Source organism: Macaca nemestrina, chromosome 19, assembly GCF_043159975.1.
Source record: "Macaca nemestrina isolate mMacNem1 chromosome 19, mMacNem.hap1, whole genome shotgun sequence".
Lineage (NCBI taxonomy): Eukaryota > Metazoa > Chordata > Mammalia > Primates > Cercopithecidae > Macaca > Macaca nemestrina.
In genome coordinates this window covers 718416-732055 of record NC_092143.1, presented here as the reverse complement: position 1 = coordinate 732055, position 13640 = coordinate 718416, and the positions used below count along the sequence as shown (strand labels likewise).

The window sequence follows — 13640 nt, the reverse complement described above, 5'->3', positions numbered from 1 at the left end:
CCTGGCGGCTGCAGCGCCTTCTGCCATTTAACCGGCGTCATCACAGGCATGTCCATCAGGACCCCACGCAGCCCGGCCCACTGACCCCCAACTCAGGTGTGCCTGGGTGGGGACCATCCCCTCACCCCCGTCTAGTCAGTCCCCACATCCTCACGTTTCTATCCCAACCCCCGCCCTGCCATCTTTTCTTCTCCCAGTGCCTCCTGGAGGCTGGGCCCTCTTTTCCCACCAGCCTCCCGCCTCCAATTCCGGTGGCACAGGCTGAGCTCTCTCTGCCAGCGTGAAGCCAGAGCTCAGCTCCCCAGCACAGCACCGAAGCTGCAGGGCCTCCATCCTCATGCCCCTCCCCATGCCATGTCCCTGTTCTCAGCCCTCCTCCCGCCCCTGCCTGTGGGCCCCACGCCTGCACCCCCAAGAGAATTCTCCCCATCTAGGTCCCTCCTAATGACAAACACTTCCATTCTCAGTCCTTCAAGGAGGTCCTCAGCTCTGCAGCCCCCACCACTGCTGGGTTCCCGTCCTCTGGTGAGAGCAGCCACCCGGCAGGGACTGGCTGGTTCCCCTCCTCAGCTCCCCCAGTGGGATGCAGCCCCGGCCACTGGGTCCCTGGGGGAGAGCCAGGCTGTGATGTCCCCATACGGCAGAGGAGGAGGGCTGGATGTGCGCCTGGGTGCGGCAGCTCCCCAGGCCACAGGGCAGGAATTCTAGATTCTGGGATTTCTTTCATCGTTGCTTTGTGTTTTCTACCTAGAGCTGAGAAATGCTTGTGGTTTCCAAAGAGACCGGGCATGCCCGAGGCGCACAGACGCGTGGGTTCGTGATCTGGGAGCCACGGGGGCAGGGGTCCGCCTGGCTCTGTGTTCCTCAGGGGGGCTCATCCTGGAGCCCAGGAACTCGGGAGCAGTTTACCCAGAGGTTCCTGCACGTGGGAGCAAACTCGCTTTTCACGTTCATAGAAACAGCAGCATGTGGGTCGGTGATGCAGCCGAGACACCATCCCTGAAACCTGTGATGATCAGAGCGTCCTGACACCAGGGCTGGGAGGCCCACACTGATCTCTGAGTTTGGGGTCCACTTTCCCTCCCCATAGAAGCACTTTCCCAGCTCTTGGGGTCCTGCTTACACCCCTCACAGTCCCCAGCCCTGGAATCCGAGACCACAGACCCCACCCCGACAGCAGAGGGCGGAAGCTGCCAGTAGGGCCTGCTCTGCAGCCCCCGCCCAGCCCCGACCTTGGGTCCTGCAGAGGACGGAACGTCGTGGAGCAGCCCAGGGCTGCGGGGCAGGGTCTGAAGGTGCCCGCCCAGCCAAGGCAGGCAGAAGCCGGCCCTGGGACCCCACAGAAAACCCTGAATGTCTGTTAAAACGCACAAAAAAGCCAAACAAATCTAGAGGGCGGGGGCTGTGTGGGCCTCAAAACTGGGTGAGTCAGGCTGAATATAGACTTTTTCTCTGACCTGATTTTTGGCCAAGTAGACCAGATGCATCCAATCTGATCAATCAGGGTCTGTTTTCTGGGTTGAAAGTTCCGGAAACGTGCCCGCCGACTGTCCCACCTGTGGCTCCACAGGTGGTCTCTAACCACGGGCAGACCCGGTCCAGGCGGTTTCTGACCCTGAGTGCAGCTGCACCCGGTCCCTCCTCGTTGTGGGCAGGGGGACATTCAGGACACACAGCCCAGGTGCTCCTGCCCCGCCGGTCCCCAAGCCCCGCCAGGGACGCAGATTCCTCAGAGGGCTCGTGTGGAAGGCAGCATCGACCAGTGGTTAGGACGGTGCCCTGGGGCCAGCCTGCCTGGCTTCAGTCCTGGGTGTGCAACCTGGCGACCTGCCAGGGGACATGGGACGGGGACACACAGGAGACACGAGGGAGATGCTTGCGGGGACACGGGGACAGGGACATGGGGATGGGGACAGGGACATAGGGAGGAATGTGAGAGATGCCTGAGAGGACACAGGGACAGGGACACAGAGAGGGAGACGGGGACAGAGATACAGGGACAGGGACATGGAGACATAGGGTCACAAGGACATAGGGACGGGACAATCAGGAGGGGAGATGAGGCAGATGCCTGTGGGGACACAGAGGGACATGGGGACAGGGACATGCAGAGGGGGCATTCGGGAGGGATAGGAGGGGACAGGAGGGAGATGCCTATTGGGAAACGGGGACAGGACACGGGGACGGAAACGCTGAGACAGCAGAGGCAGAGGCGGAGGCCGCCCTGGGCCAGAAGCCACGAGGCTGTTTCCAGGACGTGCTGGGCTCAGAGCCACAAGGCTGTCTTGGGGCCGACCTGTGCTGAGATGCCCGGTGCTGCTTCTCAGCAGGTGTCAGAAGGTTCACGGGCCTCGAGCTCCAGCCTGAATTTGCCGCCTCCTGGTCACCGCGGTGCAGAGACAGATGTGGGAGGGAGGACTCGGCCTGGGCACCTCCTGAGCTGAGAACTTTCTAACCACCCAAATCCCAATGCCCCCCCGGCTGGGCGCATCAGGGTTTCAAACCTGGATCCAGCCTCCCTGGGGCTCACACACCGTGTCACACACCATGGATGCCGGAGCCTGGCGTCCCAAGGGCTCGCAGCCCCAGTGGTTTGGAGCGCCAAGGCCCCTGAGCTCTGCCCCGAGAGCCGCCTGCACCCGGACACCCTGCCAGGTGGGAGGGGCTTTGCAGGGTCTCCCTTGGGCACAGATCGGGGCCCGGGGACTGGCTCCCCCACTGTTCCTACAGCCGTGAGGCTCGGAATGGACTGGAGCCAGGGATCCGCACAGAAGCCACCCGCCTTGAATGTCGGTCAAGACTTCACTGTGGTCGGTGGCCAGGGAAGGCTGCAGAGGGAGGTGAACGGGGAGCGGACGTCTGACGGGGCCACCGTCTCTGGCTCACAGGGTAATTGCCTTGGAGACATGATGAAGGCCACACATTCTGAATGCATTTAACACCCTTTAACACGGTTCAGATGGTGTCTTGTTACGTGTATTTTACCACAGTTTTTAAAATGCTAGGACAAAACCCACGCCCCAGACCTAGGCTTCAGGTGGAGGAGGTCACAGGGAGCACCCAGACCTAGGCCTTGGGGGTGGAGGAGGCCATGGGGAGCACCCAGACCTAGGCCTCAGGGGTAGAGGAGGTCACAGGGAGCACCCAGACCTAGGCCTTGGGGGTGGAGGAGGCCACGGGGCACCCAGACCTAGGCGTCAGGGGTGGAAGAAGCTGTGGGGAGCACCTACCAGGCCCAGATTCAGCCCTGTCCATGGGGTGGGGACCACGTTTGGGGCATGTGCTGGGACCGGTTCACGGGGCTTCTACCAGCTGTGCTGACAGGCTGCAGACTCTTGAGAAGGCCCCCAGCCCAGCTCTGGGGCTGGGTCGGCCCTGAGGCTGCAGTAGGGCTGGGACAGCGGCGTCTTCCGTATGAAGCCGCAGTGGGGCTGGAACAGCAGCGTCCTCCGTATGAAGCCGCAGTGAGGTTCTCATTCCCATTTCCCTGATGACCAGTGATGTCGAGCATCTTTTCATGTCCTTCCTGAAAGTTCAGAGCTCTTCTTCGAGGAATGTCTGTTCAGACCTTCTGCCCCTTTTTTTTTTTTTTTTTTGAGTCTCTGTCGTCCAGGTGATCTCAGCTTACTGCAACCTCCTCCTCCCAGGTTCAAGCAATCCTTGTGCCTTGGCCTCCCGAGTAGCTGGGATTACAGGCGTCCACCACCACTCCGGGCTATTTTTTTTTTGTATTTTCAATGGAGACAGATTTTCACCATGTTGCCCAGGCTGGTCTCGAACTCCTGACCTCAAATGATCTGCCCACCTTGGCCTCCCAAAGTGCTGGGATTACAAGCATGAGCCACCGCACTGGCCCTCTGTTGCCCAATTTTAACTTGGGTTGTCTTTATTGTTGAGCTATAAGAGTTCCTTATCTATTCTGGATGCAAGTCCCTTATCAAGGATCCGATTTCCAAATACTTCCTTCCATTGTGGGTTGTCTGTTCACTTTCTTGCTATTGTCCTTCGAGGCACAAATGTTTCTAATTTTATGAAGTTCAGTTTATCAATTTTTTGTGCTTTTGATGCCGTATCTCATAGCCCTTGGCCAGTCCTTTGTCATGAAGATTTTACCCCATGTCTCCTTCTCAGAGTTGTGTAATTTTGGCACCCACATTTTGAGGTTTGGTCCATTTTTTCTTAATTTTTGCGTATGGTTCAGGTAAGCGCTCAGCTGGATTCTTTTGTGTGTGGACATCAAGGCACCCCAGTACCGCTTGATAACAAACTGTTCTTCCCCTATTGAATGGTCAAAATTTAGAATTTCTTTCAGCAGTGTTTTGTAGTTATCAGAGTATGAGTTATTTTTGTTTTTTTGTTATTCTGATGCATTTCTTTTGACGCTGTTGTGAGTAGAATTACATTAATTGTTCATTGTGAGTGTATAAAGTTGATTTTTGTTTATTGTCGCATATTCTACAACCGTGTTGAACTCACTAGTTTTAATGGGTGTTTTTAGTGGATTCCTAAGGATTTTCTATATACGAGGTCCTGTCATTTGTGAACCAACATGACCTTGTCATTGGCCTAGCAGGTGTCTCTGCACATTCTGTTTAACCTGCCTGACCGCCCTGGCCGGAACATCCAGTACGGAGTCCACTGGAAATGACAAGAACAGGCGTTAGCATCTCATTCCTGAACGGACGGGAGCACGGAGTGTTTCGTTACTACGTGTGATGTTAGCTGTGGGTTTTTATAGATGCCTTTTTGTGGCGGTTTCCTGTTTGTTGAGTGTTTCTGTCATGAAAAGATGTTGGATTTTGTCGAAAGCTTTTTCTTCATCAGTGGCGTGATCGTGTGATTTTTCTTTTCTATAATATTGATATGATGTATTACGTTAATTGGTTTTCAGATGTTAAACCAGCCTTGCGTCCTTGGGATAAATTCCACTCAGTCCTGATGTCTGATTCTTTTTCTACACTGCCGGATTTAGCTTGTTGATACTCTGTTGAATCTTTTAACGTCGGTGTTCATATGTGATTTTCTTGTGATACTTCATCTGGTTTTTGTATCAGGGTGATGTTGGCCTCAGAATGACCTGGGAAGCCTTCTCTCCACTTCTGTATTTTCATAATAGTTTGTGAGGAATTGGTATTAATTCCTTTTTTATGAATAAAATTTTATTTTATTTTTTTGTTTAATAATCTCAGGTTTTATTTTAGATTTAGGAGGCACGTGTGCAGGTCTGCTACCTGGGCATATTGTGTGATGCTGAGGTTTGGGGTAGGATTGGTCCTGTCACCCAGGTACCAAGCACAGCACCCAACAGCACATTTTCCAGGCTTTGCTCCTTCCTGCTCCCCCCGGCAGTCCGCAGGGCCTGCTGTTGCCATCTTTATGTCCATGAGCACCCGACGTTTAGCTCACATTTACAAGCGAAAACATGCTGTATTTCGTCTTCTGTTACTGCGTTAATTTGCTTGGGATAATGGCCTCCAGCTGCAGAGGACAAGACGTCATTCTTTCTGTGGCTGTGGATATTCTCCTTTGACCGTTTGGTTGGATTCAGTGAAGCATCTGGCCCTGGGCTTTTCTTGTGGGTAGTTGGAGGGTTTCTGGCTGAGCCTCTTCACTGTGATGGGTCTGTGCAGATTCTCTGTTTCTTCCTCCTGTTTCTGTAGTTTGTTTTTCTGTGAATGGATCCATTTTACCTAAGTTATCTATTGTGTTGGCACACGATTATTCACAGTGCTGCTTTATTGCCCTTTTTACGTTTGTAAGGGCAAGAGTTACGTCTCCACTTTCATTTCTGATTCTAGTAAATGGAATTTTCTCTGTTTCTTCTGCTCAAACGAGCTAAAGATTTGTTGATTTTGTTGATCTTTTCCAAGAACCAGCCTTTGGTTTCATTGGTTTCTCTATGGGTTTTGTCTTCTCTGTTTTATTAGTTCGTGCTCTCATCTGTTATTTTCCTCCCCTGCCTGCTTTAAATTTTATTTACTTTTGTTTTCCCAGTTGTCTTAGAGTGGAGTGTGAGCTTATTAATTTGAGATCTTTCTTCTTATAGGCATTGACAGCTACAAATTTCCCTCTAAGCATTACTTTTTCTTTTTATTTATTTATTTATTTTATTTTTTATTTTTATTTTTGAGACAGGGTCTCGCTCTGTCACCCAGGCTGGAGTGCAGTGGCGCCATCAGGGCTCACTGAAGCCACAACCCTTTAGACTCAGGGGATCCTCCCATCTCAGCCTCTCGAGTAGCTGGGACTGCAGGCGTGCACCACCACACCCAGCTAAATTTTGTGTATCTTGTAGAGATGGGGTTTCACCATGTTGCCAGGCAGGTCTCCAACTCCTGAGCTTAAGTGATCCTCCCGCCTCGGCCTCCCAAAGCGCTGGGATTACAGGCATGAGCCGCTGCGCTGGCCCTCTGAGCATGGCCGTCTGAGCATTACTTTAGCTGCCCCACGTAAGTCTGGATATGTCCTGTCTTCATTCTTATTCATCTCCAAGTCTGACTCCCTTCTGATTTCTTGGTTGACCTCTTTGATTATCTAGGAATATGTTTAATTTCCACATATTTGTGAGGTTCCCAATTTTTTTCCTGTCATTAATTTCTAATACTGTGGATGGAGACTATACTTGTATTATTTCTATCCTTTTAAATGTGTTGAGGTTGGTTCTATGGCTGGTATATGTCCTGTTCTGCAGACTGTTCCGTGTGCACATCGGAAAAACGTATATTGCGTTGTTGAGTGACACGTTCTACGGATGTCTGTGAGGTCCGTTCGGCTCATGGTGGTGTTCATGCCTTCTGTTTCCTTGGCTCTCCTGTATAGTAGTTCTGTCCATTATTGAAAGTGCCGTATTAATTAGCTGGGCACAGTGGTGCGCCCCTGTAGTCACAGCCACTCAGGAGGCTGAGGCAAGAGAATCGCTTGAACCTGGGAGGCAGAGGTTGCAGTGAGGCGAGATCATGCCATTGCTCTCCATCCGGGTGACAGAGTGAGACTCCGTCTAAAAAACAATAAAAATTAAAATTAAAAAGAGGGGTAATGAAGTCTCCAGCTATTATTATGGAATGTCTCTTTCTCAATTTCTGTTTCTGTTCAGTTTTTTCTTCATTTACTTATTGCTGTATCATTGGTACATATGTTTTAATGGTTTTATCTTCTTGCTGGATTGACCTGTTGATCATTACATATTATCTCGAGTAACACTTTTTGTTTTAACATCTACTTTGTCTATTAGCTTTCCTGTGGTTGCTGTTTGGATGATACATCTTTTCCCATCTTTTTACATTGTATCTATTTGTGTCTTTGAATCTAAAGTGTGTCTCCTGTAGACAACATTTAGTTCAATTATTTTTTAAAACCCACTCTGCTTTTGATTGGGTTGTTCGCTCCATTCATATCTAATGTCATGATTGATATAGTTGGGTCTGTGTCTGCCACATCTTATTTTCTGTTTCATGCGCCTCACGGATCATGTTGTTTCTGTATCCTTCCTTAGCTGCTTTCTTTTGCATTGGTTATTTTCTTATGGAGCATTTTAATTGCACTAATTTTTTATATATACATATAAATGTGTGTGTGTGTGTGTGTGTGTGTATATATATATATATATAGAGAGAGAGAGAGAGAGAGGAGGTCTGTCGCCCAGACTGGAGTGCAGTGGTATAATCTCTGCTCACTGCAGCCTCTGCCTCCTGGGATCAAGTGATTCTCCTGACTCAGCCTCCCAAGTAGCTGGAATTACAGACGCACACCACCACACCCAAGTAATTTTTGTATTTTTAGTAGAGACAGGGTTTTGCCATGTTGGCCAGGCTGGTCTTGAACCCCTTGACCTCAGGTGATCCACCTGCCTTGGCCTCATAAAGTGCTGGGATCACAAGCATGAGCCACCACACCCAGCCCAGTAATGATATTTTAAAGGTTTTTTTTAGTTATTTATTTTAGTGTTTGCTCTGGAGTTTACCATAAATAATCAGAACCTGCTTCAGGTTTGTGCTTAATTCCAGTGAGATGAAGATGTTACGCCTGTATAGCTGTATTTGCTTTTCTCCCTTTTGGTGCAATTGTTGTGATACACATTGTTACAATTATTGCTTTTGCTTCACTATCTGTCATTTCCTTAGACCATTACACCTTTGCTCCCACACACCTCTGCTCCCACACACCTCCTTTGGGCTTTTATTGGCAAACATTACACATATATTACATTTCTATATGCTGCAGGCTTAATACATTATATACATCTTATTTTTATACAGTTGCTGTTCAAATCAATTAAGAAAAAATGCATTTATAGTGTCTTTTCTAATTACATAATAACCTTTACTAACACTTTTTGTGTCGATCCACATTTTCATCTGGGGTCACCTGCTTTCAGCCTGAAGAACCTTCTTTAGTATTTCTTGTGAGGCAGGTCTGCTAAGCAGTGAATTCTCTCAATTTTTGTTTACCTGGGAAAGTGTTTATTTTTTACTTTAATTTTTCAACAGTAACTTTGCTGGATATAGGATTCTTGATTGGCAGGGATTTTTTCCTTTGAGCTCTTTGGATATGCTATTCCACTGCCGTCTGGCTTGCAGTGTTTCTGCTGATAAATCAGCTGTTTATCTGTGAAGTTCCTTTGTAAGTGATCTTCATTTTGCTCTTGCTGCTTCCATACTTTTTCCTTGTCTTTGACCTTCATTACGTTTATTATGATGTGTCCATCTGTGGGTCTCTGTGTTTATCCTGCTTGGAGTTCATTGAGCTTCCTGGATATATAGGTTATTGTTTTTAATAAATTGAGGGTTTTTTTTTCCACCATTATCTCTTTGCATAGTTTTTCTTCTCCCTTCTCTCCTCTCCTTGGATATTCCCATTATGCATACGTGGGGGCATATAATGGTGTCCTGCACTTCTCGAGGCGCTGTTTGTTTTATTCTTTTTGTCTCTGTTCTTCAGCATAATTCCCGTCAAACTATCTTCATGTTTACTAATTCTTTTTTCTGCCGGTTAAAACCCTACTGTTAAGCTTTTCTAGTGATTTTTAAATTTTTTTATTTTAATTATTGCACTTTCCAATTCCAGAATTTCCATTTGGGTATTTTTTTAAATGTCCATCTCTTTACCAACAGCCTGTATTTGTGGCATTTTCACTTACGCTTCCTTTAGTTTTGTGAACATACTGATAGTGGCTGCTTTGAAATCTCATTCTGTTAAATTTGACATTTGGTCACTCTCACAGCAGTTTTTGTTGCCTGCTTTCTTCCTGATGTATGAGTCATACTCTCCTTTTCTTTTTCTTCCTTCCTTCCCCTCCTCCTCTTCCACACATCTTGTCATCGTTAGACACTAGACATTTTAGACAAGATACTCTAGCCCTTTGGGTAGTCCCCATCCTGGGCCTGTTACTCACTGGTTTAGTCTTTTGGTGACTGGCTGGGTTACTGTCGTGATGCCCGTGCGCCCTTCTTCCTCCCCAGCAACAGTCTCTGTGTCGGGGCAGCGCCAGTGTGCCACAGTCACCCTAGGATGACAGGGTTTGGGGAGCAACCTCTTCCTCTGTCTCACTGACCACACCCAGTAGTTAAAACTCCAAGTTGCCAGCTGAGAGCTCTGTTATTCCTCTACAACCTGATCATATTGCAGCTCCTTCTCATTGCTTTCTGAGAGTGCCTGACGTTGTTCTGACCCAGGAGGGCTCCTGCCAGCTGTCTTCTCCCCTCATTCCCCAGCACCCTAGCCAGCCTGCATCTAGGCTACATGGTCAGCAGACGCATGAATCTGCTAATTCACTTCACCTCCACCTCTGATAGTGTTGAGAGTGTCCTTAGGTGTAAGCTTCATGTTCTGTTGCAAATGAGGTCAGTTCCTTTGAGAGGAGATTCCTTCCTGCATCTCCCTCCTGGCAGAAATCTCTGAGCCACGGATTTGGGGGATGGGACAAGGGCAAGCCTCAGTGTGAATGACACCCTCCCTCTCTAGGAGCTGAGAGCTTGATTGGGGTGGGGGGAGGCAGCAGCCTGAGACCTCATCGGCCTCTCCTGGCCTGGAATCACTTCAGCAAGGGCAGTCAGGCCCTATCTTCTCAGTGTGCCACACCAAGGCCAGCCTCCCGCCCGTGACACCCAAGGCCAGCCTCCCTCCCGTGACACCCAAGGCCGGCCTCCCGCCCGTGACACCCAAGGCCAGCCTCTCGCCCGTGACACCCAAGGCCAGCCTCTCACCCGTGACACCCAAGGCCGGCCTCCCTCCCGTGACGCCCAAGGCCGGCCTCCCGCCCGTGACGCCCAAGGCCGGCCTCCCGCCTGTGACGCCCAAAGCCAGCCTCCCACCCACGAGAGTGGGGACTGGGCAGGAGGAGGGAGCCCCACCCTCCACCGGACTCCCCAAGGACCTAGCCCCAGGAGCTGAGGGCAGAATGTGAGATGGTGATGTCGGCCCCTTCTGGGGGAAGAAGCCCCCTGACTGGGAGCTGTGGGTGCGGTGGGGGTGGGAGGGCTGTGTCCCTGGCTGCAGCCATTCCACATGGAGTCTCCTCCTGGCCAAGCTGATGAGGAGGATGCAGTCTTGACACAGATACCACAAATGCTCTTTCTTACAGAATGTTCACATATAAATAGATGTTTCTTTGTTTGCTGTTTGCTCTTAAGATCATTTCCCAAGGCTTTAAAAGGTCAAAGGTTTAAACATTATTTTCACCAGTTTCCTGGGTCAGCTAAGGGCATCCGTTCTCAAGCCCGAAGTGATCACCATTAAATCTTGCTGGTTTTTCATTTTTTTTTTTTTTCCAAATAGAACTGGGCCTGTTTGTCAATATCCCTTGCACCCGCTTCCGTGGGTTGGCGCGGGAAGGGTGGCCTGGGGACGCCTCTGGTCCTGGGGAAGGAAGGGCGCAGCGCCCCGGCCCTCCAACAGGCCTGCGCCCCCAACCCCACGTCCCCTTTCCCCGCAGGGCGAGTGCTCCCCCAAGTGCCGCAGCCTGTTCGTGCTGGAGACCGTGTGCGTGGCCTGGTTCTCCTTCGAGTTCCTGCTACGCTCCCTGCAGGCCGAGAGCAAGTGCGCCTTCCTGCGCGCGCCGCTCAACATCATCGACATCCTGGCGCTGCTGCCGTTCTACGTGTCCCTGCTGCTGGGGCTGGCGGCGGGCCCGGGCGGGACCAAGCTCCTGGAGCGCGCGGGGCTGGTGCTGCGGCTGCTGCGCGCGCTGCGCGTGCTCTACGTGATGCGCCTGGCGCGCCACTCGCTGGGGCTGCGCTCGCTGGGCCTGACCGTGCAACGCTGCGCGCGCGAGTTCGGGCTGCTGCTGCTGTTCCTGTGCGTGGCCATGGCGCTCTTCGCGCCGCTGGTGCACCTGGCCGAGCGCGAGCTGGGCGCGCGCCGCGACTTCTCCAGCGTGCCCGCCAGCTACTGGTGGGCCGTCATCTCCATGACCACCGTGGGCTACGGCGACATGGTTCCGCGCAGCCTGCCCGGGCAGGTGGTGGCGCTCAGCAGCATCCTCAGCGGCATCCTGCTCATGGCCTTCCCGGTCACCTCCATCTTCCACACCTTCTCGCGCTCCTACTCCGAGCTCAAGGAGCAGCAGCAGCGCGCGACCAGCCCCGAGCCGGCCCTGCGGGAGGACAGCACGCGCTCGGCCACGGCCACCGAGGACAGTTCGCAGGGCCCCGACGGCGCGGGCCAGGCCGCCGACTCCGCGGACGCGCTGTGGGTGCGGGCAGAGCGCTGATGCCTGCGCCGCCCGCACGGGGATCCCCTGCCCCCTCCAGCTGCAGCGTCGGGACCCCCGAGGCGCGCCGAAGGGCGGGGGTCGTCTGGCTCTGGGGAGCGGCTCCTGCCGGCCGCGTCCTCGGCCCTCCTGTGTGAGCAGCCCCAGAACTCGGCGGGGCCCCGCCTGACTCCCCTGGCAGCGCTGGGCGAAGTCACTGGCCTGTGTCCTGCCCTGCTTCTGTCTTTGGATTTTTAATTTTTTATACCTAGATAAAAATAAATTTAGTAAGTCCCAGAAGTTCCACGCCGACTGTGGATGACTTCGGGCCCCCCCCCCCCCCCGCCCCCGACTTTTCCTGCCTCCGGCCAGGGAGAAAGGGGTAGCGCAGCCCTTGCCAGGCCCCCGTGGCACCCAGAATGGGCACCCTACGGAAGGAGGCCCTCCGCATCCACCTCTGCCCAAGGCCACATCACCTTCCCAGGGATGGGACAGAGGTTTGAGCCGACGCTCACAGCACCCCCAGTGCCGCCCCAGTAACTGCCCTTTTGGTGGTCAGGGAAGAGGATTCCAGCCCTGACCTCTAACCTCCATTCCCCGACACCACCTCCCTGGGGAATCTTCAAGGCTTGACCTCAGGGAGGGTGACAAGGGCCTCCTGACACTCCCTCCGCATAAGGTCTGCGTGTGGCACTGCAACCCTTCCATGGCCGCCTTCTGGGCCTTTCTGCAGGTGGAGAGGAAGGAAATTTCCACACCGCGCTGCTCTGCACGCGTTCATTTTGATGAGTTCACCCAGGAAACTTGAGACATGATGGCCACAGCCCGAAGCGGAAGGGGGATGCCTCACCAGAGGGTCCCACTGTCCATTACACAGCAGGAGTCCGTAGGGGACGCAGGTGTGGAGAAAGGGGAGATGTGCATGGCCCCGGTGAGTGCCTGAGTGCAAGCCCCAGTCCTTTTCCATAGCAGACCTGCAGCAACCCACCGGGACCACGTGGGGCTCAGACCTGCCTCCCCCAACAGCCAGGTCAGCTGGTGCCCCAGGTGCCCATGACACGGAGGGTCCATGGACGCCAGGCACACAGCGCGGGTGGGCCTGGGGTCTGGCTCTGCACTGAGGGCCACTCTCACAGTGACAGCCTTGGGTCTTGCTCAGGAATGAGCAGAGCTTGGTACTGGTCTGAGAGGCCCACGCAGAGGACAGCCCGAGGGGCCACGCGCTGAGGCCGGTGCCCCCTACTTGCTGCTTGTCCCAGCATTGCTGGTGACCCCCAAAGACAGAAGAATTCCTCCTGTGCGGTGAGGTGCTGACCACCACGAAGACCCCCAGAAATAAACCCAAGTCGTTCTTCCACGGAGGGCCAGGTCAGAGGTGGGGAATGTCGGGGGATGGGGAGTCTTGGACCTGCCCCTCCCCACTTTGGGCTGCAGGGTCTGGCCAGGGAGCCCCGGGCCCACCAGAGGCCACCCTGGGTCACCAGGATGGGGGTGCCGGGCACTTGTGCTGAGACTGGGGTGGGGGGACATTTCCTCCTGAGCAAGTGCCCACCCAGCCCCTGGGCATCCCTTTCCCTCTACAGGTGCCCTGTGGGCCACCCTCTCAGGCCCCTGGGAAGGGCACAGGGCTGGGGCTCAGGGCAGGCCTCAGTTTCCTCATGTGGTGAGAGGAATGTGAACTTCTCAGGCTCCCACGACCTGCTCTCTCTCACTGGGAGGAGTCCTCGGCCTCCTGCTTCCCCCGTGGTGCTTTGTTGCTTAAAACTGTCAGAAGGCATCGCAGGGTGGCAGTGCCTTGAGAGTTGAGAAACGCAGCTATTTCCACTGCTGCCCCCACCCCCCACGGCTCCCACAGTGTGGGGTTGAGACCTTGCCCCCATTTCCTGTTAAAACCGGGTGGCCCAGAGTGGTCCCCAAGAACTGCCTGTCTCCACACCCTGAAGACGCACGACCC

General features: G+C 53.1%; 1 protein-coding gene across 2 annotated transcripts in view; it reads left to right on the top strand.

Annotated features, from left to right (window-relative positions):
- Positions 1–11986, top strand: part of LOC139360115 (potassium voltage-gated channel modifier subfamily G member 2) — an 85554-nt gene extending 73568 nt beyond the window's left edge. For both annotated transcript variants that reach the window (XM_071085798.1, XM_071085797.1), the window contains one exon: positions 10931–11986. In XM_071085798.1, the coding sequence (XP_070941899.1) occupies positions 10931–11707 (777 nt within the window). In that variant the 3' untranslated portion in view covers positions 11708–11986. The remainder of the gene's footprint in view (positions 1–10930) is intronic.
- Positions 11987–13640: the final 1654 nt, after the last annotated feature.